The sequence below is a fragment of the Curcuma longa genome, chromosome 6 (assembly GCF_044706935.1).
Source record: "Curcuma longa cultivar G26 ecotype Majalengka, Jawa Barat chromosome 6, ITB_CL_G26_1.1, whole genome shotgun sequence".
In the NCBI taxonomy this organism is placed as follows: domain Eukaryota; kingdom Viridiplantae; phylum Streptophyta; class Magnoliopsida; order Zingiberales; family Zingiberaceae; genus Curcuma; species Curcuma longa.
Genome location: NC_133866.1, coordinates 6,769,348 through 6,796,799, shown reverse-complemented (window position 1 = coordinate 6,796,799; position 27,452 = coordinate 6,769,348). Strand labels below are relative to the sequence as shown.

General features: G+C 37.7%; 5 protein-coding genes across 6 annotated transcripts; all 5 read left to right on the top strand.

Moving 5' to 3' along the window:
• Window positions 1-4,309, top strand: LOC141830721 (protein SPIRAL1-like 2). Of its 2 annotated transcripts, none has more exons than XM_074718139.1 (3): window positions 1-118; window positions 1,658-1,905; window positions 3,995-4,309. In XM_074718139.1, exons 2-3 carry the CDS (start codon window positions 1,690-1,692, stop codon window positions 4,073-4,075), a joined length of 297 nt encoding a protein of 98 aa, XP_074574240.1. In that variant the 5' UTR covers window positions 1-118; window positions 1,658-1,689; the 3' UTR covers window positions 4,076-4,309. The 2 variants fall into 2 exon arrangements, with proteins under 2 accessions (XP_074574240.1, XP_074574241.1); XM_074718140.1 differs by lacking the exon at window positions 1-118 and adding an exon at window positions 128-239.
• A 3,024-nt stretch (window positions 4,310-7,333) lies between these two features.
• On the top strand, window positions 7,334-10,262 carry LOC141830697 (protein DROOPING LEAF-like). The gene is made up of 7 exons (XM_074718115.1): window positions 7,334-7,470; window positions 8,142-8,279; window positions 8,445-8,541; window positions 8,663-8,711; window positions 9,816-9,891; window positions 9,975-10,052; window positions 10,140-10,262. The coding sequence occupies exons 1-7, from the start codon at window positions 7,402-7,404 to the stop codon at window positions 10,212-10,214; spliced, it is 582 nt and encodes a 193-aa protein (XP_074574216.1). The 5' UTR covers window positions 7,334-7,401; the 3' UTR covers window positions 10,215-10,262.
• Window positions 10,263-11,321: 1,059 nt separating this feature from the next.
• LOC141831275 (cytochrome c oxidase subunit 6a, mitochondrial-like) lies at window positions 11,322-13,368 on the top strand. Its single transcript, XM_074718679.1, has 4 exons — window positions 11,322-11,439; window positions 11,544-11,650; window positions 11,733-11,775; window positions 13,233-13,368. Exons 1-4 carry the CDS (start codon window positions 11,322-11,324, stop codon window positions 13,271-13,273), a joined length of 309 nt encoding a protein of 102 aa, XP_074574780.1. The 3' UTR covers window positions 13,274-13,368.
• A 5,944-nt stretch (window positions 13,369-19,312) lies between these two features.
• Window positions 19,313-21,054, top strand: LOC141830696 (protein DROOPING LEAF-like). Its single transcript, XM_074718114.1, has 7 exons — window positions 19,313-19,385; window positions 19,678-19,812; window positions 19,976-20,063; window positions 20,164-20,212; window positions 20,623-20,698; window positions 20,809-20,892; window positions 20,980-21,054. Exons 1-7 carry the CDS (start codon window positions 19,317-19,319, stop codon window positions 21,052-21,054), a joined length of 576 nt encoding a protein of 191 aa, XP_074574215.1. The 5' UTR covers window positions 19,313-19,316.
• A 1,289-nt stretch (window positions 21,055-22,343) lies between these two features.
• On the top strand, window positions 22,344-23,991 carry LOC141830954 (inactive poly [ADP-ribose] polymerase RCD1-like). The gene is made up of 3 exons (XM_074718404.1): window positions 22,344-23,160; window positions 23,244-23,652; window positions 23,749-23,991. The coding sequence occupies exons 1-3, from the start codon at window positions 22,409-22,411 to the stop codon at window positions 23,845-23,847; spliced, it is 1,260 nt and encodes a 419-aa protein (XP_074574505.1). The 5' UTR covers window positions 22,344-22,408; the 3' UTR covers window positions 23,848-23,991.
• Window positions 23,992-27,452: the final 3,461 nt, after the last annotated feature.

Sequence of the window (27,452 nt, the reverse complement as noted above, 5' to 3'; positions counted from 1 at the left end):
CCTTTCTTTTCGGCTCTCCTCTCCCCGTTTCACAGTCCCATTAACAAATACCCCTCTCTCTCTCTCGCGACCTACTGTCTCTTCTTTCGATCTGATCCAGTCCTCCCTGGTCTGGAAGGTAAGAGATCTTAACCCTAAGAGTCTGTGCTGCAGTTGTTGGATCGATTTCTCTTTGTGGCATTTGGATTTCATTTTGGTGTTGCTTCGAGTAGCCTGTTTGCGCATCGATGCATTTGCAGGTTTGCGCAATTTTCGTTCTTCCTTTTATCTGGATCGCCTTTTGTCAGCTTATGGATCTTGGGGTTCTTTCTTTGTTGAGCCTATTTGAAGTGAAATTAGGCTTCGCTTCTTAGTGGTCGCTCTCGTTTCACTTGCCCCTTAAAATTCGTTTTTTTGACTGAGAATTGTTCTTAAGAATATCTTTTTATGCCGCTTTGATGTGATTGAGGACTTGATTGTTGCAGCTATCAGTTGGAATTGTGTCCCGAACTTGATTATTCCATTTGATGTAGGAGACCTTGATGACGCTTTTCGCAAGCATTGTAAATTTAGATATCCTTTCATAATTTGTACTTCCTGTGAAAAATATGAAAGGTTTGGTTATGTTGGAATGGGGGCAAAAACATGTGAACCTTTCCTTCTTAGTTACTTTACGGAAAGAATTTATGTTCTTATGGAAAATCATGTGCGGCGTAGCTGGATGTGTTCTTTATTGTGAATTACTTTATCAGTTTAAATTTCTCTTAAAATTTTGGTTAAAAAATAATCACTGATGAAGGTCGGGATGATGTGCAAGAATTACTGCTATAGGTAAACATTGCTTTGACTTGCCTAATTTCTATCTATGAATTTATATTTCACTTGCAGCATAGTTATTATGTGGAGCATAATCTTATTGTAGTATTCTCTTATGAACAAATCATGTGACCTGATTGCAGCTTATTGTTTTTGCGATTTAATCCCTAGTTTCAGTAGTCAGATTCCCTTGGTCATGTAGTACCAGAATATTCTTCTGCGAACAGTTGACCAAAAATGGGTCGTTATTATTGGGAAGATACAAATAATGCTTCTTTAGGAGATAAATTCATCATTTCTCTATTGAAGTAAACTAGAGAGATTGCATAAGATTTGGTCTGACCTTGATATATCTCTACAGAAGAAGATAGTCTTGGAGAAATGATATACTGTATTACTTACCTTTATAGGTGTATGCATTTTAGCCTTCCTTTTATTAAGCAGAATTTTCGATGACATCCATCACACTTTGTAAGTCAATGGCTTAACTATGTCTATGCTATTTGTAATCTTTGAGTTTATAATCCATTCAACTATGGCATTATACCTCTGCTTTTGAAGCGATTAATACACCACCTAAAAAAACAAAAGCAAAGCCGGGTTTATTATTATGGTAAATGCTGAGCAAACATGGTGATCAGCATCATTATGCTATCTTCTAACTGGCTACCTGTTCTAAGCCTGAAAAGATTTTCTGTGATTAGGAAGTTTGCTTCGTGAGATTACTTAAGCAGTAGGTTACTTGATAGACTTTACTGTATATGTCTATGTCACTATATCTTCAACTTCATTTTCATTTCAAAGATCTTTCTTTCATATATATCTAAGGTCATCTATACAATAATGTTTTATAATTTTGCAGAGTATTGACGTTACAAACTAGGCAATTTTAAAATGGGACGTGGTGTAAGCAGTGGTGGGGGCCAGAGTTCCTTGGGCTACTTATTCGGTGGAGGTGAGGCTCCAAAATCTGCATCTGATGCTAGTGCACCAGTTCAAAAGCCAGCTCCACCTCCTCCTATTAACAAAGAGATTCCAGCAGGCATCCAAAGCAGTCAAGCCAAGAACTTCTACAGTGCAGATGGACAGAACTGTACCAATTTTATCACTGTATGTTATTGCTCCCTTTCCTTTTTTTCTTTTCTTAAATATGTCACATTTGTTCCACAAAAATATCTTTGAATCTGCATTGGGAGATATTAGACGCATTCTTTTCAGACACAGGATGACCATGACATTAATTAATAGAAACCCAACCTCTTCCTCCCATTTAGTAGTTCTTTCATTTATAATCTATGTTTTTTTTTTACTTAATAGTGTAAAGTATTGCTTATGAGTGAAGTGATTTAACCATAGTTTTCTCAACTTAGTTCCTCAAAGAAATAGAAAACTATCTTTTTGTCTATACTCTATAGATCTAATTTTGAGCGACCAATGAACTGATTCTCAAAAGATTCTCACACTCAACCTCCTTGGGTCTGTTACATGTATAACATTTCAAAATAGATTAGGCAAAAGTACAAAAAGGCCTTGTGTTCAAAAACACTCAAACAAAGCTTTTTCCATGTATAAAATATCTTGATCAAGGCTGCATAGGCATAGCCAATCATACCCCCAATACAATGTTTCAACAAAATATTGCTGTATACATTTATACACATCAATATTACATATAATATAGTTGTTTTTTGAAAAATGATTTTTTAACCAATTAATTGAGTAGGGGCATAAGCAGATTATTTTACGAATAGACCATTGTAAATCAATTGCTCGGGTGAATGAGAAATCAATCTTCAAAACTATTCAAGTGATGAAAGGTTGGGAAATTTATATGCCTAAGATCAACAAAGACCAATGTATTGGTTGGATTTAATTAGGAATTAATTGCTATCCATTAAATTGATAAAAAATAAATTTAAAATAAAATATGGCTTTTAGTTGTATGGTTGGACGACCAAACAACTCTTCTGTTGCACAATTGAACAACTGTGGTGTTCAATTGCTTGCATGGCAGAGAGCACCAATGTGACAAAGGACCAAACAACCTCCTTTCATAGAACTAACGTGACACATCTGCGTTCGGGAAGTGTAGTGTTGAATGACTCTTTGCATTCCCAACAACAAAGGGGCAAAATTCAAAAAGTAACACCCCTTAAAATTATGCCTTTTCACCCATTGGGAAAAACCTCTTTGTCCCTATAATTTAAACCCCTTTCCTCTTCTCAAAGCACTAAAAACTCAAGCATCAATGTGCTCTCTTGAGCTCTTCTCCTCCTCTCTAAGAGTTCCAATGTATCGAAAGTTCGCTAGGTTTTTGAATTTGGGTAGCATATATCGAATCAGAAGTTGTTGTATATTGAGGGACAATTGCTAATAAATGGTAAGCACCTTGGCGGAGCAATACCTCGACCTTACCATTTATCCAAGATGGCTTGTCGACATCCCGTAGGGGTGACTCAATGATATTAAATGGGTGACAGCTAAATCTGAAGGGGTGTGTTGACTAAACTTGAAAAGGTATGTTGACTAAACCCATAAGTGTGTGTTGGCAAATACTAGTTGTAACTCACCACCATACCGACGACCCTACCTGACTGAGCTGCTGACAACTTAATGAGCTCACTGTTCAACAGGTGCTAGTTGGATTAATATCAGCAAATTTCATCAACTGATCTGAGAGCAATTTAGATATATTTTATTGGGATATTGTAGGACGATTTAGTGTCTGTGTACCTTGTCTAGAATTTGGATGTTTTGTAGCAAAACCTTTTGGTGTCTTTTGCCGAAATAGAGCCACTTCTAAGGTAGCAGCGATGATGTCAAATATGGTCTTGTGAAGATTCCTACTACTCTCTGTTATAGCAGGAGAGCATGCTGCCCCAACGCAAACAGCATGCAGTCGGTTATATCTCTGGAAGTATATGGAGGGGAGATGAATTGGTATGTGTTCATTAACAATCAAATACTATGGGCTTTCATTTTAATACTGATGATAGGTCTTTTCTAGTTTATTTGTTGTTAGATATGGGATTTAATTACAAGTAGAAATGGCATGGCAATGCGTACACAAACAAACTCTCTACATTTCCCACACCTTATGTGGCCTATACATTCTCATAACTAACATTAGCGCACTAATTGTAGAACATACAAGAAACATCTTGCTATTGTTGATCATCTGCAAATTTTAATTGCACAGGATCGACCTTCGACTAAGGTGCATGCTGCTCCTGGCGGTGGTTCTTCTCTCGGTTACCTGTTCGGTGATGGTAGTAAATGATGTCGATCTTTAGCTGGTTTGGACATTGTGAGTGTTGGAACAGAAATTTACTGCTTGTGGCTGCTATCTGATACTGTGTTGTGCAATTTGTATTCGACAAACCTCCTCAGCATGTATAGTTTTGATGTGCAATTGTACCAACTAGATTGGTACATACTGATGAGGCAAGAAACACGCGCTTTGTGATTGTTCTAGTGGAATTTGTTCATTCCATTGTGTTACTGTTACGAACTATCACTATCTTTGTTGGCTATCTTCTTTCCTTTGTCAAACTCCTCCAAGGAGGGAATACATTCTGTTCAATTAGATTAATGGATTTGATAAGTTGGTGGTTAGCCTAAATCAATATGCCCACCAAATGGTGGGTATTGGAATATAATATCTTATATATCATTCATCATACCATTTCATTAGCTCAAACCAAAGGTTAGACTAAGACTTGATGGAGTAAAAGCTTTTATTCTTGTGGAAGGCTGGCATGCAGTTAAAGAAATAAATAATTAGTTAGCCTCTAATTAATTCTTTAAATCAATATCAACATTAACTAGTAGGTTTAGTTAAGCTTAACTAGTACTTAAGAATATTAAACTTAATGGGTCAATTTCCTTATGCAGCCTATTAGCTAGACTATATATTAGGCTTAAATCAGAGGATGAGATGGTGTCGATTGTTTCGAAAGTGATTTGGGGCGTGGGTGGACTTTCATCCACTTATGTCATGTGAAACTCCAACATGGTTAATTAAGACTTGATGTACTATGGTGTTAACATTTTTGTTCTATCTAACTTTAGATGCAAATCAAATTAAATAATGCTTTGGTCGAGCTATACGAAAGAAAGTGACGCCGGACAGAATAGTAATTATTTTGAAGGCGAAAGATTAGAGGAGAGTTATGGTGATAACAAATTTGAGAAATTAAAAAAATGGATAGAAAGTCGTGATGACGTCCGCTTCTAGAGTTTTTGTGATAAAAATTATTTAATCAACTAAAATGGCCGTTATAAACGGCTAACTATGGCTATAAATTGGTTGTAAATCAAAACTCTAATTTGAAAAAGTTAAAAATATCAAAAAAAAAATAAAAAATAAAAAATTATTATAAATAGCAAAAAATAAGTTTGTAACCGCGGACGGAGCACTAAACGATGTCGGATGAGTCCGAAAATAGGTCACGCCAGTACATGTTTTAGCAATCAATCATATCTTGTTCTGATATCCAAGTCAAAAGTTATGATCCACTGAAATTCGACTCCGTCATGCATCATCCCTGCATTAGAAAAAGCTTGTAGAAAAATAAGCATTTAGATGAACAATACTCTTACCGGCCAGTAGAAGAGTTTGCAACATATGTATAGCTAGGTAATTGGTCTCGTCGATATCCTTGAAAACATATATAGCATGTTTCATTATTTTTCTATAACATGACAATTTCCATTTGTCTAAGTGAGAAAGTATATATATCGATCATTGATTTATAATTCTCATGGAAGAACAAGCCGACACACATGCACAATTCTCATGCACGTAGTAGTAGTTTTAGTTGAAAAAATAAATACACATATTAAATCATGCACATACTAAAATTTAAACAAATATAGACCTATGAATATCTTTCTTCAATCTATCTAAGATCTTCTTCTATTAGTACTATGATCCCCGGGGTCATGGTGCCGCGGTAGTACATTCAGGTTGTCAAACCGATTTATCCTAGTGATCAGTGGAAAACTTTATTTATAGGAATTTTTCCGAACAATCGATCACGGTGACCCAGGGATTTGCAATCAAAGAATACTGGGTATTTGGTGACCGATGAAAAATTTCTGTGGAACCGAATCGTGTCAAACGATTAACTGGGATTATCATTTTTTTCTTCTATTAGTACTATCGCCTTAAATTCTTTAATTATGTCCTATGTGTGTAGTTAATGTCGTGTACCTTTCATTTAGCACTTGTCTTCACATCTCCTTTCTCTCCGATCTACCTTGTTCTCTCTCTCTCTCTTTACTTTTCCTAATTAATTTATATATAAATCAAATCCAACTGTAATTAAATATAATTAAAGGAGACTTCATATAAATCATCATGAAGTTACTTCTGTGTTAATTAAGACACACAAAGCATTCTCCACCGAGCGTACGCACGGCAGTGCTTAGCTTCTGCCCCTGCGCATGTGCTCAACCGCACAGCATTTTCACTCAAAATGGCAAAGAAAATCCTCGCGCCTGGCACTGCGCGCGGCAGCAGCTCATGAGAGTGTGGCTGGTGCACTGACACCGAGGCGAAGCACAAGGAGGAGGATCTATAGATCTGTAAATTAAAGAAGATAGAAGGATGGATGGATGGATTGGAATAATTTCTCCCCTGCGTTAAAATTACCATGAATACGCTCACACTGGGAATGATCCACCCACCCACCCACTCACTCACTCACTCGCCCCTAGCTAGCTTGTCCTGTTGGCCTTGCATGCCTTTCCCAACAAGGGAAGAAGCCAGGCCTGGCTCGCATCGCCAAATCCATCAAAGAAGCCATGCCATGGCAGCTGCTGGCCTTAGAGCTAGCCTGTGGCTACGCCTGATGTGATGAGTTGAGAAGGGAGGAAGAAAAATTAAAAGGCTGATGATGGAGAGTGGAGACAAGGCACTAGTGGTGGGGTTTATACCAAATGGGCAGCTGTGCGGAGCCTCCCTCCTTTTACCCCGATGGGAAACAGAGGAATAGTCACATCACTTTCCGCACTCTCTGGCCTCCCTCGATAATGACAACTGAAACCCTCACCTCTCTCTCTCTCTCTCTCTCTACCATAGCAGTCTTTCTTCTCCAATTCATCAAACTCCCAACTATTATCATCTTCCTCTAGTTAATTTGCTTTCGTATAAAAATTGATTGATGTGAAAGTATATATATGGGAAGCATAGAAGCTACCTCTGGACACCCTACCAGATGTCGTAGCTTGTCACTTGCAAGATAATAACAGCTTTTCTCATTCACACTTTGACCGAATTATCTATGTAGAAAGTATTGAAGATGATCAGGGAGCAAGTATACTTAAATTAATGTAAGAAAGCATATATGTACTCGATCTGTATCTGTATGTAGTGGAAAGAGAGCAGCTAGATGTCACTAGGAGTACTGATCAGTGGGGTGGGTTCCCTCTCCCAGGCATTATTGCGAGAATAGAAACCCTAAGCAGGCATATCATCATGGAGTGCATGCTCATGTGAAAACTCCTTCGCCTATCTATCAATCTATCTATCAATTCCTGGGATCTCTTCTATTCCCTCTCCATCTAATTAGCTAGCTAGCTCTTGTCTTCTTGCTGCCTCTCATGGACTCTGTCTCTCCCGCTGAGCACTTGTGCTACGTGCGTTGCACCTACTGCAACACTGTTCTTGCGGTAATTAATGCCCCGATAGTAGAAGATGAGATTGACGAGTGAAGGATCGCAACCTCATTGTCCATTTCTATGCATGTTTCATTTCCAGTGTGTATGTTTTTTTTTCTTCTTTTTTTTTTTTTTTGTGGCAGAACTTTTTCAGCTCGATCGTCTAAAGCAATCCCTGATCATTTTCTGTCGTCCTGATTTTGGATCTTTAAACGTGGCCTTAACTGGGAATGATCTTTCGGAGGATCTGCCCCGAAGTGCTACTTTAAATTTCTTGTTTCTTTTCTCTCTTTTTTTTTCCTGTTTGTGTAGTGAATTAGGTTTGATGCTGTTCATGGTACCCTGACGCATGCCTTCCAGATTTCTTGCTATAGCCTGCCTCGAGAAGTGGGCATATACATGATCTTGAGATTCATCTGGAAGAGGAAAACATAAATAAATTTTGGAAAAAGAACGATTACTAGGGTTTAATTTCGATACACCATGATCTTGATCTTGATCAACATATATATATCTAATGGACATGAAATAGTGAAGCCTTTCATAGATTAATTTCTTCACAATTCATTTGCTGAACTTATAATTTTACATATATATTTTTGGTTTTATATTTGTCAAGATCTCACGTAGCTTCTATCTATTTATTTTTACAGATCAATATAATTAATTTTCCCTGGTTGCAGGTTGGGGTTCCATGCAAGAGGATGATGGACACAGTGACTGTGAAGTGTGGCCACTGCAACCATCTCTCCTTTCTTAGCCCTAGACCCATCCAGGAACCCTTAAGTCTCAGTACTGAACATCCAATGAGCCAGCTCCAGGTTCATGATACTTCTTCTTGCCCTACAATTAATTTGTTTCTAGGGCTTTAATTTTGTAGCTAGCTAGTTTGTAAGCCTAGTTTCCTTAATATGCAAAGAAGAGAAAAGGTTTAGAGAGTTGAGTGAAGCAATATTGATTCTAATTTTCTTTAAACTTTATGAAAGGGGCCTTGCTCTGATTGCCTGAGGGTTTCGCTGTCGCCGGCGCCGTCGTGGTTCTCCGGCGAACCAATGATCCAAAAGCCACCCTTTGTCGTGAAACGTAAGGGTTGTATCCTAATTCCTTTCATGGTTTCTCTTCTTCCTTTCTTTTTTTTCTTTGTTTATTAATTAATTATAGTTGAGCAGCATACACATAACTTGGCTTGAATTTGTGATCACAGCTCCTGAGAAGAAACACAGGATGCCTTCTGCTTACAATCGCTTCATGAAGTAAGAATCAAAATCCAACGTGATTTAATTAGTTTATAATCTCCATAGTTTACATCGATCAATAGACTTATCAAAAATTATATTTTGATTTCTATTGTCCTGTGCAATCTATATATATATATATATATAGATTCTGTATACATCTCGATTAGGTGATTCTGTATATCTTTTTGTGTACTTTTAAACTGGGACTAAGTAACATAGCAGCTTGCTTGCATGCATGCTGAGGCCTTTAAGTGCTACACCAGTAGGCCATGCCACTACCAGATATTCATGAAATAGCGACGGAATTAGAGACGGAATTTATTTCAGCAAGGAAGATAAACAATGGTGTAGCAAATTTAGTGAAGAACAAGCAAATGGATATATATATTTATATATATTCAGCAAGGAAATCTTGTTTTCACTGCTCCTTGGAAGCTAATTTACACATTTCAGTATTTTAATTAATTAATTAATATGTAGGACAATATATAATATATAACCTTGTAAGATGCACTTAAGAAACCAATTATACATTTCTTTCCTTGCTAAGAAACTATTCTCTAGTTTAGAAGCAATTCAAGAATCAAAATTCAATGTAGTGAAAGATTTGTAAAAATGAGAAAATCCATAAATTTATTCATGTAGTAGAATACTTTCACTTGTTTTGGAGGCCATTAGGCAATTGTTTCATTGAAGGGTTAAGTTGAAGGATGGATAGTGAATGAGAGATAATTAAACATGGATTCAATTATCTATGCATTATATATAATTATTCTCTCTAAAATTGGATGAAAAATTAATTAATTATAATTTTCTAATCTAACTCATTTATGATATTCTTATAGTAGTTCAAACAAATATAGTTAAGTTTTTTAGGGTGCCGATACAATAGTGTCATTTATGATTCCTAAAGTACAGTATGCTTTCTATACTTGTCTGATATTCATATAGAATCAACAATTATCTAGTTTCTATCAGTAATTGTTCTAATTGCAATGCCCAACTTCATGCACACCTAATTAGATCTCCCAACTGGGCTTTTGCATATAAGTAAAAATAGATTGTTAATCTTCATAATTACTAGAATGATCACAACTGTTTGTGTGCCATGAAATTAAGGGAGGAAATTCAGAGAATCAAAGCCGCCCAGCCGGACATTCCTCACCGAGAAGCATTCAGCATGGCAGCAAAGAATGTGAGTTTTCTACAGACAAACACAGTCCTTTTCTTTCCTTCATCTTCCTTGCCTGCCTGCCTAAAATTGGTACATGAACTAAGTGGGCCAAGTGCGATCCTCGCTGCTCGACGATGGCTTCTACCTCTGATGGCAAGAAGCTAGCTCCCAATTCTGAACTGGTAAATCCAAACCCTAATTTCAGATACAAAAGCATGTACACTAGCTTACTCATTCTTCTGAGGGTTTCATTATATGGAATGGTTCAGGAAAGAAACAGCAATAACTACACCAGAACTACGGAGAGCTCCAAAGTTCACAATCATACAGAAAAGAAGGACTAGATTCCAATCGACTTCTACATGGAGCTAGCAAGCTAGGTGTTCCACTACTGGTGTTCTTATGGGTGTTCAGTTTTTGTTGAATCGATCTTCTACTCTCTATACAATGAACTGAAGCATATATATATAGCTCTAGCTAGCTAGCTAATGTTGTTGTATTCTAATTTCTAGTTCTGATCCGTGCATGGCTATGCATAATGCATTAATGCAAACGAAAGGGAGTGGTATTGATATACATAATGTGTCTCCTATGAACGATATCAACCTAGCTATTAACTTAATTATTCAGTTTCTACTAAGATCAGGCCTCAAGTAGGAGGGTTGTCCATTACATTTTGATGCAGGGGCAACACATGAGAAATTAAATTTCAACTGATCATAATTTACTCGAGAATCAGAAATGAGACACGATCGGATACGTTTCGAAGCTCTTTCAAAGATCTTTAATTCGGTACTAGGTAAAACCTATATCAGTCCACTTTCAAACCCATCCAACATCGTTTAATGTTTCGTCTGCATCTTCAAACTTATTTTTTTTATCATTTATAATAATTTTCTATTTTTAATTTTTTTAATAATATTTTTTACTTTGTCAAGTTAGGATTTTGATTTATAACCTATTTATAGGCGTGTTTAGCTATTTACAATCAATTTGATTAATTAATAATTTTTTTGACAAAAACTTCGAAGCGGTGTTATTGACGGTTTTCTACTCATTTTTTTAATTTTTGATTTTGATTCCTTCTCAATTTTCCTTCAATCTTCCACTTTTGAAATAATTACTATTATGTCCAACATCATATTTTATGTTCATAAAATTTCTAAAGGTTAATGAGATCATTAATATAATTAATTACCTTCAACAAAGTTAATTGAAAATTATCCGTATAGTTGCATGAGCGAAGAAGATTACTGACTGTAATGATGTAAATTAATGGGGCAAATAAAAATCAAGTAAAATGTCGTACGATTTTGTAAAAGTTGAATGGTTTAGTATAGTTTATGGAAATATGAGGGGCTAAAATGAAATATTAGCCGATTGAGAGAGCCCGTGGGTTTGGGTTTAAATCGGCGGCTTAACCCAGCGAGAAGCAAAAGGGAAGGTCGACGATGGCGACGTCAATGGCGAGATCCGGACTTCGATCTACGATGTTGCTTTTTAGACGTGGAGTGAAGGCCGAGGCCGCAACCAAAAGGAGCTTCTCCGCTTCCGCCCATGATGACACCCGTAATGCTCCCCCTCCCCCATCGTAATTCAATTAGGTCTTTTTGTTCTTGTTGCAAGGTTATGGGTGATGTTTCTCTTCTTAGCTTCGATTGTGATCTTTGCAGGCGAGGCCGCGAAGTGGGAGAAGATAACTTATGCTGGGATCGCCACATGCGCTGTTCTTGCGTTCTATAATCTCTCCAAGGGGCATCCTCATCATGAAGAACCCCCGGTATTTCCTGTTCTCCCGCTGCATATTAATGCTAATTGTATGGTGATCAAATTAATTAATGTTTTCATATCATCATCTACAGGCTTATTCTTATTTGCACATTCGCAACAAGGAATTCCCCTGGGGTTTGTGTCCTTACCCTGATATCTGTCTTCTAATGCACTTTCCTTCATTTTTTTAAGCTGATTTTTGGTGATCGCTATATTTATTGAACTTTTGTTTCTGATCATTTCTTTTTCTCGTAGGAAATTGTACATGTTTGATGTAGTAAAAATTTGTTTCAAGTTCTCACATGATTGTATTTACAGATTGGACTTGTATGTATGTATGTAGGTATGTTTTGTAATCAGGATTTAAAAAACTTAGAAAGCATACGGATTGAATTGTATTTTCATCTGAAGCTTCCAAAATCTCTTATGTCCGAGCTAGGTGGTTTATTTTCCTTTTACCACAACCAAATCTAATTCATCTTGAGTCTCTCTCACTAGTTTTGATGGGTATTCAATTTGTATTTGAAGAACCTTGGCACAAATTAAGTTGGCTTAGATTTGAGTTGAAAATTCAAGAGTCCTTAGGCTTTCTTTGTTTATAAGAAAATAACGTGTCAGTGATTTTTTTTCCTGTACTTTGGTGCACGGAGGCAAAGAATATATATAGAGAGAGAGAGAGATATATAGAAGAGAGAGAGAGAGAGAGAGGATTTTGATATCTTGCGCGTTTGATTATGTGTCTCATCCGCTATAGAAGATTCTGAACGTCCAAAATAGGAACAGTGTCATTTTTTATTTTTTATTTATTTTTTTTTTATAAATTTTAGTTACTCACAGGGGTGTGTCGGATTGTTATCCCGCACACTCCATGAGTAACTAAATTTCTTTCATTTTAAAAAAATTATTTGTGTTTAATTCTATAACCCCTTAAACCCTAAAGGGAAAATCTTAAATAGCTAAGCAAAATAAAAAAAAAAAATGACATTGTTCCTATTCCGGGCGCTCGGAATCTCAATCAGGTCATGCCACGCTAAGTGCCTCACCTAGCCTATCCAATCCACTTAGCACAACTCCAAACTCTTGCCTGATTAATTGGCTAGTCTGAATCGAATGATTCACATGCCATCTAATCGATTCGCTTGGTCGATCAAATTGCATGGTTGTCTAGGAAAAAATATTTTCCTAGACAATATTTTTTAAAAACAAATGGAGTCTTAGAGTGCGCAGCTAAATTAGTCGCATATGGCATCACACCTTATCCAAAGTTGCTAGAATAACAAACTGCATTACATATTACCCTATTCATCTTCTTCCGGTCAATGTTGACGAACTACACAAGACCTAGTTTTAAGATATGGAAATTTTGTTGTTACATGGCAGAAAAATTTTGCATCAAAAATTAGTTGAATGTTTGATGCATGCATTTTTTTTCCATGTCATCGACTGTGCTGCTGATAAAGTGTTTGTGCGTTATTCTTTTTGTTTCTAACATTTCTCAGTACATTTACTCTGCATTTTTACACATGCTGGCATATGTACTTTTGGCTTCTTTCCTTCTTTCGCTGATGTTGTTTATTGAATTTTGCTCCCAGGTCCTGATGGTCTATTTGAGGAGAAGCATCATGATCACTAAACAAATCATTTTAACATCAATGATTTTGTCCATGTTTTCATGAGGATTCCAAACTTGGATTCAAACGAGTTTTTGCTGTTGTCATGCCTCAATAATGATGTGAAAACTAATGAACTGAACAAGTTTTTTTTTGTTTCTATCATTGGAATGAATAGCATGGCAAAATGAGATTTGGCCATTCGCGTGTTTGCAACTTTTCTGGTCGTCTTGTAGAAAATTATGAGTTTGAATTATTTGTAGAAGGTGTCAATTGCATTGCAATTCTTGTTGCTAGATTTGTTAAAATTCTGAAGTGATGTTAGGCATGGATATGGTCTTTTGTCCACTTATGCCAACATGGTTAATTAAGATTTGATGACTACTTTCAATCTTCTAAGTATTAGTCAATTATGTGATTTGGGATATAGAGTTGAGTTTAACTCATCTCAATGTCTAACAAGTATAGTGAACTAAAAAATATTTATCAAGTTGAATTATTTGATGTTACTAATGTGTTTGTTAAGTGTTTCATGTGTAAAAAATAAGAAACTTAGAGACTCGCTCACACCAATATGAGGAATATCAAAAGGTTATCAAGGAAAGAATTAATGCATGTATTGCCAAAGTTGAAGTTTCAAAAAGATAAATTATGCGATGCATGTCAAATGGGTAAGCAAATCAAACTTACCCACAAAGGTAAAAATATTATGAGTACTTTAAATGCATTAGAGCTTATTTATATGGACTTGTTTGATAGCAGTAGATTATTTTGTGATAGTAGATATGCATGGATATTTTTTTTGAAATATAAGGATCAAATCTTGGATACCTTGATTGTTTTTTGTAAAAGGGTAGAAAATGAAAATAATCACAAAATAAATAGAATAAAAAGTGATCATGGAGGTGAATTTGAGAATGATAAATTCACAGATTTTTTCATGAAAAATAGATATAAACATGAATTTTTTACCCCTAGGGCACATCAACAAAATGAAATTGTTGAGTGAAAATAATAAAGTTTTACAAGAGGCTGCTAGGAATATGCTAAATGAATACTCACTTCCTAGATACCTTTAAGCCAAAGGAATAAACACAACATACCATATGTAAAATCGAACCCTAATATATAGATTTCTAGAAAAAAATACCACATGAGCTGTAGTTTGAAAACCTCCAATAATTAGATATCTTAGAGTGTTTGGATCTAATATATATATTTTAAACACCAAAGATCATTTAGAAAAAATTTTCATTAAGATCGATGAGGGTATTCTTGTAGGATACTCTAATCATAGTAAAGCATATAGAGTATATACAATAAGAGATTTCAAGTAGTTGAAGAATTTCTAAATGTTGTGTTTGAAGAAAATCCACCTTCAAATCCAACAAAGACAACCGATGTAGAAATACAATTTGATTTAGAAAAATTAACATTGAACGAGGAAAACGATCGAGGGGGAGAGAATTAAGAAAGTGAGGGTGAAAGGATACCTCTTGAGCATGTGGTCATCACAACTCAAGAACCAAGATCCACTAGGATAAATGTTAATCATCCCTTAGACCAAGTCATAGGAGACATGACACAAGGGGTGAGAATTCGATCATATTTTCGAAATGAAAGAAGTCAAGCAGCATTTATCTCCAAGATTGAACCAATCGAAATGAAAAAAGTCAAGCAGCATTTAACTCCAAGATTGAACCAAAATATATTGATGATGTTTTGCTTGATCCGGATTAGATTTTAGCAATGCAAGATGAATTGACTCAATGTGAAAGAAGTCAAGTTTGAGACTTAATTCTTAGATTCAAAACTTAATTATTGATACAAAATAGATTTTTAAAAATAAACTTGATGATAAGGGTGATGTTATAAGAAATAAAAAAAATGGTTTTAGAGGATTCAATCAAGTTGAAGAGTTAAATTATAACGAAACATATGCATCCGTGACTCGATTAGAATCCATTAAGATGATACTAGCATTTGCTACACACAAGGGATTTAAGTTATATCAAATAGATGTGAAGTCAGCATTTTAAAATGGATTCATTAAGGAAGAAGTTTATATTGAGCAACAACGTGTTTGATCACAAAAAAGTCTTGTATGGGCTAAAGCAAATACCTTATGTTTAGTATGAACGGTTGTCAACATTCTTAGCGTCTAAAAGATTTCATAAAGGACAAATTGATCCAATATTATTTCTGAAAAATAGCAGAGAAGTTATCTTTATGGCCAAGTATATGTGGATTGCATTATTTGGCACCGAAGGCCATAGATGATGATGACTCCATGGAGGATCGAGATGATCACTTGGAGGCGACAATTGAGTCCCTCGACATTCTCATTGAGTTGCATCTAGAGATCGGTGATCGTCTCAACTCCATTGAGGGCTCCGATGCCTCCCTGACCCAGATGGTTCATTTGTAGATGTCAGATCATCCTTGTCGGCCACCTCCTCCTACCAGCGATGATGAGCCTCCACCTATGAACTTAGACTAGGTGTTATATGATTTGACTAATGTATTACTATGTGATCACCTAGTATTTTGTATGTTGACATTGCACCTAATGTGTGCTTAACTTATTTGACTGTGCCCTGTGAGGTACTTTTTTATACGACTATTATATTTTATGATGATCTTTGGTGCTTCGTATGTGAGCTTTTAATCGTTGATTATTACTATTGTCTTGTGTGCATATGTGTTTTGATTGTCATATGTCATCACATGTCTATTTTATTTGTTATATGGGGGAGTGCCTCATTTTGTATAGTATGCGTGTATGGATTGCCTCTGGAGGGTTGTGTGGGGGAGTGCCCCATTTTATATGTTATAGTTGCATGAGTTATACGGGGGAGTGCCCCATCTTGCAAATTATTCATGTTGTGTAGCATTCACTGAGCAGTGGAGTACCCTGTACTCTTGCACAGTGCATTGTTTAAGGGGGAAGTTATCCTCAATGTGCTTTAATGGTGTAATTACATGGTGTTATATTATTCTTAATTTATATCTTTCTCCTGTTGTTTTTACTATTTTGATATTTGTGAAAGGGAGGAGAAAATGTGCTCTAAGCTTAGAAGTGTTGTCAATATCAAAAAGGAAGAGATTGTTGATGTAATCATACCCAAGAATTATAGTTTTGATGTTTGACATCATTCAAGTTAGAGCAAAATGAAAAGAGATCTCACTTATGTATCAAGTGTGCAAGAAGCCCTTGTAGGTCAGAAGGTCGAATGCAAGGCAAAGTGAAGTCCAAGAAAGTCATGGACTAGATTCTTGGCAAGAGGAAGCTTGGCGAGAGGAACCCCTTGTAGGTAAGAAGGTTAGATGTAAGGCAAGTGTAAGTCTAAGAAGTCGAGGATCGGATTCTTGCAAGAGAAGAAAAACTCAAGAAGATCACAAGATATGATGAGTGGGTGGATGAAAACTTAAAGGTAAGGATGCGTCAAAAATCCAGAGAACAAGAATTTCATCTGGCATGAGGTAATGGGGATATGTGGGTAGAAAATTCTTACGTGAATTCGATCATTAGAATCATCAAAAATTATCATTAGTTGATTGATTATGATATACATTTATGATACTAGTATCAGTCGAATGGAAATTGATCAAGAATGATATGCTGAAAAACTTCTTTTAGATTCGATTCTGAGTATCAATCGAGTGATTTTAATATCAATTAAATTGATTCAACCTCAGAACCGAATAGAAGCGAATCATCAGATTTGATTCTGAGTATCAATCAAGTGATTTTAATATCAATCAAATTGATTCAACCTCAGAACCGAATAGAAGCGAATCAATTCGATTGATCAGGGTCATCAGTCGATTGGTGTTGTTTTAGAAGTGAACAGAAGAGAATCAATTTGACTGATTAGGGTCATCAATCAATTGATGTTGTTTTAGAAGCGAATAAAAGAAAATTAATTCGACTGATTAGGGTCATCAATCAACTGGTTCTATTTCAGAAGAAAACAAAAGATAATCAATTTGACTGGTCATTGATCAACTAGTTCAGTTGATTAATTAACAAATCAATTTGACTGATATTTAAAAAATCGATAAAATCAGATTGGATTTTAGAATGTTCAGAAGTCGTTATTTGATCGTTGACCAAATCAGTCAACTGGTAGAAAAATCAGTTGAATGAGTATCAAAAAAAGCTGAGCAAATATAAAAGAAGAAAGTTAGCCATTGTAGGTTATTATTCATGTTCAAAGCTCCAAGTGTTCATGCTCAAGTGCTCAACAAGCTCTCTGGTGTTCTTCTACTAAACTTGAAGTAAATCTTTTGAAGAAGAGGAAGCAACTCTCAAAATCATTGTAAAAGTCCTCTTCTTCTTTGTTTTTCTGCTATTACTTTTGTAATGCTTGTTGTAATCCTATTGTAAGAAGGTTTCTCCGCCTTTGAATTTGGTCCGAGAAGGAGAAGGTTTAGTGGAGATAGATAGATAGGAGTGGACCCTTGGATTAGTCGCTTCAAGAAATAGATATCAAGTAAAATCAATGCATGTTAGCTTGTGTGTGTTGTGGTGTGTCGCTTCAAGTTTCCACTGCTCAAATCTGAACAGAAGAAGCTAAGTGAGCTATTCAACCTCCACAAAGTCCTAATAGATATTTATTCAGTGTGATTGATTCTCAGAAGTCCAGCTGCGAATGTTAGACCACTTTGAGCTGCATTCAACACTTTAATTATATTCTGTATAGCTTGATAATTAATTTATTAGCTGTTAGAATCAATTTTAAACTGAACTCTCGAGAAACAATTAAATCTCCACACAAAATCATCATCATCATGCTCTCAGTTAATTAAAGCACATGCACTAAGCTAAGCAGCATTCCTCCTCACACAGCGTACGCACGGCATTGCTTAGCTTCTGCCCCCGCGCATGTGCACAACCTACAAACTAATAATAATTAAGCAATTAAATTAACATTATTATTATTATTATTATTATTATTATTATTATTATATATTACCATAGAAAGTAGGGTTTTTTTCACTCAAAATGCTAAAAGCCTTGCGTCTGCCACAAGCTGCTACTGCAGCAGCTCATGAGAGTGTGGCTGCTGCACTGACACCGAGGCCAAGCAGGAGGAGGAGGAAAGATCCGCAGAGAAGACGGACGGGAATAATTTCCCTGCGTTAAACAGCAAAGCAACAAATTAATTAATTAATCACCATGAATGCATTCACGCCTCACAGTGTGCAGGTTGGGATTTGGGAAGAACTCAGTCCATCTCCTACATCGCTTACATCTGAGACAATGAATGGAATGCATGGATCACGTCCTATCCCACCCACTCACCTACCTACCTATTCGCCAGGCCTTACCTTGCCTTGTCTTTCCCAACAAGGAAGGAAGCCAGGCCTGGCTCGCATCGCCAAATCCATCAAAGGCGCCATGGCAGCTACTGGCCGGCCGTAGAGCTAGCTAGCAGCCTGCGGCTACGCTTGATGTCAAGAGCTGAGAAGGGAGGAAGAAAAAGGCTAGTGGAGAGTGGAGACAAGGCACTAGAGATGGGGGTTTATACTTTATACCAAGTGATTGGGCAACTGTGGGCTCTCTTCTTTTACCCCGATGGGAAACCGAGGAATAGTCACATCACTTTCCGCACTCTCTGGCTTATTGTTCCTTCTCCTTCGTCCAATTCCAAAGTATTGATCTGATTATCTTAATTTAATTTGTTCTTGTATATATACACGCTTGATGTGAAAGAAGCTGCATCTAGACATCCTACCAGATGTTGTAGCTTGTCACTTGCAAGATAATTACAGCTTTTCTCTTTTACACTTTGACCAAATTATGGATTAAGAAATGTAGAAGATGATCAATTATATGTATTCGTACTGTATCTGTATGTAGAGGAAAGAGAGCAGCTAGATGTCACTAGAAGATACTACTAAGTGGGGTGGGTTCCCTCTCCCAGGCATTATTGCGAGAATAGAAACCCTAAGCAGGCATATCATCATGGAGTGCATGCTCATGTGAAAACTCCTTCGCCTATCTATCTATCAATTCCTGGGATCTCTTCTATTCCCTCTCCATCTAATTCTCTCTGCGTCATGGACTTGGTCTCCCCCGCTGAGCACTTGTGCTACATGCGTTGCACCTACTGCAACACTGTTCTTGCGGTAATATTAACACCCAATTGTAGAAGATAAGATTGACTAGTAGTGAACGATCGCCGCAGCCTCATCGTCCATTTCTATCCATGTTTCATTTCCTTTTAAGATCTTTTTATGTGGCAGAACCTTTTCAGTTCTCCTCCTGATTTTGGATCTTTAAACGTATAGCCTAATTAACTAAGATATTTGAGAAGATCGAGCCATAGAAGTACTACTTTAATCTGTTTTCTTTTCTTGTTGTGTTTGTGTTGTAAATCAGGTTTCATTCTGTTCATGGTACCTTGATGCTTGGTTGCAGGTTGGGGTTCCATGCAAGAGGATGATGGACACAATGACTGTGAAGTGTGGCCACTGCAACCATCTCTCCTTTCTCAGCCCTAGACCCATTCAGCAACACTTGAGTCTCACTGAACATCCAATGAGCCAGCTTCAGGTTCATGACTTATTAGTTTTTTTAATAAAAAATTGAGCATTGGCTCAAAACTTACATGTTTCTAGGGCTTTGTAAGCCTATGAGTTGCACAAAAAGGCAGAGAAGAGAATTAGAGAGTTAATTAAACAATGTTGGTTTTAAGTTTCTTCAAACTTTGTGATAGGGTCCTTGCTCTGATTGCCTGAGGGTTTCGTCGCTGTCGTGGTTTTCTGGTGAGCCAACGATCCATAAGCCACCCTTTGTTGTGAAACGTAAGGGTTGTTCCTAATTCCTTTCATGGTTTCTCTTCTTCTTTCTTTTATAATTGAGCAGCATACACATAATTAACTTGGCTTGAATTTATGGTTACAGCTCCTGAGAAGAAACACAGGATGCCTTCTGCTTACAATCGCTTCATGAAGTAAGAATCAAATTAGCTTCTGACTTATATTTCATCTTCTATAAAAATTAACTTCATAATCTCCACTGTTAAGATCGATTATATCAATGCTTGAATGTTGTTGTTCTCTATTGTCCTGTGCAATCTATACATTTTCGATTAACATGCTACTACCTAGCTTGAAATGTAGGTTTCTGTATATCTTTTTGTGTACTTGTAAGTTAGAACTAAGTAAATTAGCAGTTACATCAGCAGGCCTTGCGATATTGAAGATGACAGATAATGCATACATTATCCATATTGTTGGAGAGAATCAACAAGATTGTCATACAAGATATTGCCTGATTGCAATGCCAACTTGTAATTCAATAATAAGTTCTACATGTTAATATTCATAACTAGAATCGAAACTGTTTTTTGTGCCATGAAAGGGAGGAAATACTGAGAATCAAAGCCGTTCGACCCGATATTCCGCACCGAGAAGCATTCAGCATGGCAGCAAAGAATGTGAGTTTTCTACACACAAATTAAACACATATATCCCTTTTCTCTTGTTCATCATCATCTTCATCATGTCTTTGCCTTATTTTTACCTCAAAATTGGTACATGAACAAAGTGGGCTAAGTGCGATCCTCGCTGCTCAACAATGGCTTCTACCTCTGAGAGCAAGAAGCTAGCTACCATTAATATTTCAGAACTGGTAAATCCAAACCCTAATTTCAGATACAAAAGCATGCACACTAGCTTACTCATTCTTCTGAGGGTTTCATTATATGGAATGGTTCAGGAAAGAAACAGCAATAACTACACCAGAACTACGGAGAGCTCCAAAGTTCACAATCATATAGAAAAGAAGGACTAGGTTCCAATCGACTTCTACATGGAGCTTGCTAGCTAGGTGTTCCACTACTGGTGTTCTTATGGGTGTTCAGTTTTTGTTGGATCGATCTTCTACTCTCTATACAATGAATCGAAGCATATATATATATATATATATATATAGCTCTAGCAAGCTGATGTTGTTGTACTCTAATTTCTAGTTCTGATCAGTGCTTGGTTATGCAGGAAAGGAAGTGGTATGTATAATATCAACCTAGCTATTATATTTATATGCATACTAAAATTAGGATTTTAATATGCTTTATATTTCTTTTTAATTTTTTTTATTGAAATGACATACGTACGTCCTTTTTATTCCTAAAATGTCCAATATATGCTAGAGGTTTTGTCGGTCCATATATGCCAGAAGGATTAAGCTTTAATCACACAGGGAAATAAAGGATTATTGGTTAATTTAAAACCAATACCATTTAATTAGGCTTAGATTAAAATAAAAATATTTGGTTGGAAAATTAATAACCAATAGATATTATTTTTCCGAATCTCTTTTCTCATAATAATTAATTTCTTGAGACCTGGACCAGGATTAGATTCCACAAATTAATCGCTTGTAGTGAAAGGCGAAAAGGATCGATCCCTTTTCTAGAAAAGAAGAGGAAGAGGTCCAAATCTTCCCATCCAATATTATTTATTAATTCATAGTTTCCAACTTAAAAGTTTCAGAAAGAAGTTGATAAGAAGAAGAAGAAGAAGGTGGTGATTTCAAAAGGATGAACAATGGTGGAAGTCTGACGATCGATCTAAGTCTGAAAGAACAAAGTCAAGTCCCTGCTCATCTCCCACATTAACCAAACTCATATCTTCTCTCTCTCTCTCTTTCTCTTCTTTCTCTTTGATTATATTCTTTTATTCTGCATGTTCATGTTCTTTCCTTTGCCACAAAGCAAAGCCAAAGCCATGGACAACACAAATAATTCCACTGCTTACAAAACAAGCTAAAGAAAGCCATTCATTTATATATGCACATATATATTTGTTTGCTTAGCCTCTAAGTCTCACATCACATTCTTTAAATATAATTCATCCTGTGTTTCTTTTTGGTTAATTATAGTTCATTAGTTATAATTACACGACCTTTTGAATTAACATTTACTGTAATTAATACCTGGTCATGCAATTCATACTGCCCCATGCATGGATGCATGCATGGATGCATGAACAATTCATAAACTGAGGAATTTGAATATTTAATCCAATTGAGGATCGAAATCTTTCTTTTCCAATTGCTTAAGGTGGGCATATATATGACGAGGCACAGCGGCAAATTTAAAGCCTGAGATCGATCGAAGAAGGCGAAGAAGGAGCGCGCGCTTCGTATGTCCACCTCCGGCGAAGGCAATAACTTACCGGCAGAGCTGCCGTTGCCGCCGCTGGGGCCGACGAAGCGCGCCGCTGCCCCGTCGAGGTTCCTCTTCCCGCGTAACGGCTGCTGGACTGACTTCCCCCTCCAGGTGCTGGACCAATTGCGGCGCGCTTTCCTCGCCGGGAAAACGTCGTGCCGAGTGCAGGTCGGCGCCGCCTCCTACTTCTTTGACTTCCGAAGGATGGTGCAGGTCGATGCGGAATCCGGTGCCGCCAATCCGATCGCGTGGATAGGCGTCGACGGTCGCTGCTTCTTCCCCATTTCCTCTTGCTCCGACTCCGGCTTCGAAGTTAGGCTCGACAAGAGTCTGTCGTCGTCGGAGGAGGAGGACTCGTCGTCGACCACTGTCGGTTTAGGCCAGCCGAGGTGGCCGGGAACAGAGAGACTAGAAACTAAAGACAGAGATTACAAAGTCGTGGCGAACCTGTTCGCGGCCGCCGGGAACGCGAGCATCACCTCCATCCACAAGTGCTTGTATTCGTCGCCGGCGAGGAATTCCCGGATGAAGGCGTTTCAGATGCAGGTGGAGGCGACGAGAGCGGCGCGAGGCCACGCGAACGTCAAGTTCGGGTGGCTGCCGACGACTCTGACCGACTTGGCCGTGATCGTCGCCCATGGCTTTGGGCGGACGAATCACGAGCTCTTGGGCGCCGCCGCTTGCGGCTTCGGCCTCCATCTCTCCCCACCTCATTCTCCGCTGCGAAGGTCAGCTAGCACCTCATCGATCCTTCTCTCTTACTCAACGATCCCCTTTCCTACGCCACTAAATCGATCGCAACCATATTCAGCTGCGTGCTGTCGGAAGTCGACGACGTCGACGGAGAAGGCCACGTGGTGCTGTGTCGCGCAGTCATGGGGAACATGGAGGAGGTTGCAGCAGGATCCCTCCGGTACCATCCCAGCAGCAGCGAAGAGTTCGATAGTGCCGCCGACGATCTCGCGAGCCCAAACTGGTACATCGTGTGGAGCACGCACATGAACACTCACATAATTCCTGAGTACATCGTCAGCTTCAGATTCTCCGAGCAATCTCAAGGTACAGAAGGTTCGAGGAGGAGGACGATGAGGAGTTCTTCACCAAAGAGCAGTACTGTTGAAATCTCAAGAATGTCATTCTCTAAGTTGTTTGCAGAAATAGTGAAGTCTCTTCCACCCTCCATGAAAAAAGCTCTGGAGATCACTTATAGCCAGTACAAGGTAAATTCTCAAGTACTCGATCGAACTATATATGATCAATTCTGTTATGGTTCGATCGTCAGATTTAATAAGTTTTAGGTCAAACGTTTAATTCAGGGAGGAAATTTGAGCAAGGAAGCATTCATCAGGTACCTGAGAAGCACTGTTGGAGATAAGCTGTTGACTTCCAGTATCAGGAGTGTTAGAGGGTACTGAGGATTTGTGGAGCAAGCTAAGTGTGTGCATGGTTAGAACAGGATTGTGTGCACTTCCTTTTTGGTTTAACATGATGATTGAGGAACTATTAATTAGGATAATCATGAATGGAAATGAATCCATAAAGGGATTTTATTGTCTCCACATTAATCATTAAGAGCCTAAGCTTGTTACCACTACCATCAAATTGAAGTTATTATAATCATTTTCAATTTGAACTACTACCTAGAGATCTATGTCTGTCAAGAAGATTGAGTCTAAAATCTATAGATTAAGAATGAAATAGTGATCATGACTCAAAGTTAATTGTTGGGCATATATATATATATATATATACATTCGTAAAAGAGATAGCACATGTGATCCTAAAAATATAACCATCTCAAATTGTAATTTATTCAACATCAAAATAGCCTAAGATAGGACTATCTGGAGCTATAATTCAGCTTAAAAAAATTTATACAGATATTTATAATCCACAACTTGACATCAAGGAGAATTAATATGTTCTTTCTTTCTTTCTCTTTGTTCACTTTATTTTAGTGTTTAGCTCACCTCTTCCGCACCCAAAGCCCGACCCACTTTTAATTTTCGGATCTGTCTTTGATAGTCTAATGCAAGGGTGATGGAGTAGAAGTCGAATTTCAATGGACTATAACTTTTAACTCGAATATTAAAATGAAGCGCAATTGATTTTTAATCGGAACTCTTTCAAAGATCTATATTCCTTGTGAGGTTTACTTATAACAGTCAATTTTAGATCCATTAGACATAGTTTAATATTTTTTTAGAGACTTTGAATATATTTTTTACTATTTATAATAATTTTTTATTTTTAAAGTTTTAGGGTATTTTTGACTTTTGCAAGATAAGGTTTTATTTAGGATCTATTTATATGCCTATTTAGTTATTTTTGATCGAACTTTTTGATTATTGAATAATTTTTTCTTTTTCAATAAAAACTTAGAAATCTCTTATGTGTAAAATCAAGAAATAACCCCTTACGTGCGAAATTATAAAAGATCTCTTTTAGGATCAAACAATTCCATTAAATTGAGTATAATTGTATGTGTGATAACATCTATGCACTATACTAGAAATATCAATGAACTCAATTCTTACAATTGCTCAGGATACCCTTTTAGCGTCTAAGTATATTTCTTAGTTCAAGATCCCTCTCTAAGTGGAATAAAAGAATTAATAGATCTATTCCGTCCAAAATGGGAATGGAATGGAGTTATGAACTTATAAACATGGAATCGACTATAGTAGCTTCTTTTCATTTTTGATTTTTCGTACTCATTTCCTCTATAATTCTTTCTAATCTTCCGTCTCAAAAATAATCGTTATTCTATCCGACATCGAAACTTCAAAAATATCTAAATGAGTTATTGTGCCAATATAGTTATTTTATTTTATTGTCAATAATTGAATAGTTTAAGATATCATATTAACTTTCATTCAGGCATTTGGTCGAACAGTTTAAGTACATAGGCTGCACACGTGCAAATAAGCAGATATTTAGATCCATTTTTTTATATACTAGTTACCTAATTTATACCGATTAATATTAAGGTGGATAGTTCAGTTCCACATTTTGTTCATCTAGTAAATTCAAAAAGTAACATGATTCTTAATGTGATATCCCATGCAAACATTTGGATCCATGTAAATTGTATAAGTGTGCATACATCTTCTGCCCTCAGCTGCTTTACACGGTCGGCTTTACACGGTCGGCTCCACGACCATTTATAAGGAGGTAAATCGAGAAATTGCAATTGGTCATAACGGAGAAGGATATTGTTCGACTTCGTCGAGATTCGAATCCTTGTCCTCTTCTACAAGTCTGCTCCGTCGTAAACAACTCAACTATGTCCCAAAGACGCATAAGTGTGCATACATCAAATGTAGCAAAAAAATGATTTCATTCTTCTCAAACATCCTTAATCATAGGTCCTATTATAAGATGAAGAAAAATAAATCACGATATCAAACGATTTCTTAAATGAAAAACTACACCTTTGTAAAAATTGATCTTAATATAATAATTTTATTATTTAAGTACCAACTTAATTATCTCCGCGTCCGCGAGGATAATCATGCATACATCGAAGATTGCACGAGACGTAGACATAGACATGTGCAACCCACAGCGACCAAACACAACCCACTTTTTCCTTATTTCCTTAGTCATCCAAAGCAATGGAATCCCTTCACACATGGATTCTCCACGCCACACATCCTAATCCCACCACATCGCGTGGTCGACACGTCGCCGATTGCTCAATCCCCTGCGCAACCTGCGGACTCCCCACGCAATGTCAGAAATTTTAGTTCCTTCTTCCTCTTTCCTCTCCTCCGCTTTATATCAAACAGCTGGTGGTTGTGTGCTCAAGGCTGGGAGAGAAATGGAGCCTGCGAAACCAGAGGCGCCCTGTTGGAAGAAGAAGAAGCAGAGCGAGGCTGCAGGCTCGGGCTTCCTAGCCAATGTCACGGCCATTTCCACCAATTTGTGAGAGCCTCCATGGATGAGCACAGGATCTGCCTCAAAAGGACCGTCCGGGACGTCAGGGAGTATGCCAAGCTGAGGAAGCAAGGCAAAGTAGGCACTGTCGAATAGTGAGTCTCGCGTTTACTTGCTTTATGCGATGTGGTTCCTTCTTCCAGAGCTGCTGCTGATGGCGATTCCGCCGCTAAGCAAACAGGAACGTCGGCGACAGTGCGACGGCGGCGACGTCCTGCACTGCATTTTTGCTATTATTAGTATTTCTTTTTCATGATTAAACAATATTCGCATACCGTAAATGTAATTGAACTGCCCGATTTTGTACCTGCATCGCTATTGGAGACGTCACTAGGGCCGGCCGCGAGGTTGTTGGTGTGTGTGCGGGTATCGTAAACGAGTGAGACGAACCTTATGATAAATAGAAAGGAACACTAGCTAGCTCACTGGCCGTCGCCAGCTTCCTCGCCAAGGCATCGACGAATGAATACCCATTCCTACGCCACGTGTCGGTCTCCGTGAGAACGTTACCGAATACAATTACTCTGCTATAAATACTCCCACGCTCTTCTCTCTCTCCTCTCTCTCTCCCTAACGGTTAGTTCTAACGCTGCAACAAGATGGCCACGCTCCGCAGGAGATGGGCGGAGTTATGATCTATTCACTCCGGCGGACCACTGTGCCGCTTCTCGGTCTTGCCCTATACGCTCATCCTTGCTCTCCCCTTCTTCCTCCTCCGATGCTGCCGCTGTTCACGCGACAAATGTCGTCCCGCTTCGCGCATTCCCACCTCCACCGAGGAGATCGCGGAGATCCCTCCAGTTGAAGATGCTAAAGGTACGTCTGAGGAGGTCAAGAAGGTGGTGGCCATAGTGAAACCGTCTGAGGGTTCGTCTTCTTCATCCTCCTCCTCCACCTCCTTATCGGTGTCAGCGGAAAAGGAGAAGGAGATCAAGAAGATGGAGAACATAGGATGGGGACGATGATGCACGCTGGCCGAGCTGGGGGTAGCCACCGTGGGGTTCAGCTCTGAGAATGTGATTGGAGAGGGGGTTGGGGGATTGTTCACCGCGGTGTTTTGCCGGATCGGATCTCTCCATTG

What these genes read in the sequence shown, in the direction of transcription:
- LOC141830721 (XM_074718139.1), top strand. Translation starts at nt 1,690, where the DNA reads ATGGGACGTGGTGTAAGCAGTGGTGGGGGCCAGAGTTCCTTGGGCTAC. An exon ending in ACTGTACCAATTTTATCACT is followed by an intron (nt 1,906 to 3,994) that starts GTATGTTATTGC and finishes TTAATTGCACAG; the next exon opens with GATCGACCTTCGACTAAGGT.
- LOC141830697 (XM_074718115.1), top strand. Translation starts at nt 7,402, where the DNA reads ATGGACTCTGTCTCTCCCGCTGAGCACTTGTGCTACGTGCGTTGCACC. An exon ending in ACTGCAACACTGTTCTTGCG is followed by an intron (nt 7,471 to 8,141) that starts GTAATTAATGCC and finishes CCCTGGTTGCAG; the next exon opens with GTTGGGGTTCCATGCAAGAG. An exon ending in TCAGCATGGCAGCAAAGAAT is followed by an intron (nt 9,892 to 9,974) that starts GTGAGTTTTCTA and finishes ACATGAACTAAG; the next exon opens with TGGGCCAAGTGCGATCCTCG.
- LOC141831275 (XM_074718679.1), top strand. Translation starts at nt 11,322, where the DNA reads ATGGCGACGTCAATGGCGAGATCCGGACTTCGATCTACGATGTTGCTT. An exon ending in TTCCGCCCATGATGACACCC is followed by an intron (nt 11,440 to 11,543) that starts GTAATGCTCCCC and finishes TGATCTTTGCAG; the next exon opens with GCGAGGCCGCGAAGTGGGAG. An exon ending in CTCATCATGAAGAACCCCCG is followed by an intron (nt 11,651 to 11,732) that starts GTATTTCCTGTT and finishes CATCATCTACAG; the next exon opens with GCTTATTCTTATTTGCACAT.
- LOC141830696 (XM_074718114.1), top strand. Translation starts at nt 19,317, where the DNA reads ATGGACTTGGTCTCCCCCGCTGAGCACTTGTGCTACATGCGTTGCACC. An exon ending in ATCCAATGAGCCAGCTTCAG is followed by an intron (nt 19,813 to 19,975) that starts GTTCATGACTTA and finishes ACTTTGTGATAG; the next exon opens with GGTCCTTGCTCTGATTGCCT. An exon ending in GCCACCCTTTGTTGTGAAAC is followed by an intron (nt 20,064 to 20,163) that starts GTAAGGGTTGTT and finishes TTATGGTTACAG; the next exon opens with CTCCTGAGAAGAAACACAGG.
- LOC141830954 (XM_074718404.1), top strand. Translation starts at nt 22,409, where the DNA reads ATGTCCACCTCCGGCGAAGGCAATAACTTACCGGCAGAGCTGCCGTTG. An exon ending in CCTCATTCTCCGCTGCGAAG is followed by an intron (nt 23,161 to 23,243) that starts GTCAGCTAGCAC and finishes AACCATATTCAG; the next exon opens with CTGCGTGCTGTCGGAAGTCG. An exon ending in TCACTTATAGCCAGTACAAG is followed by an intron (nt 23,653 to 23,748) that starts GTAAATTCTCAA and finishes CGTTTAATTCAG; the next exon opens with GGAGGAAATTTGAGCAAGGA.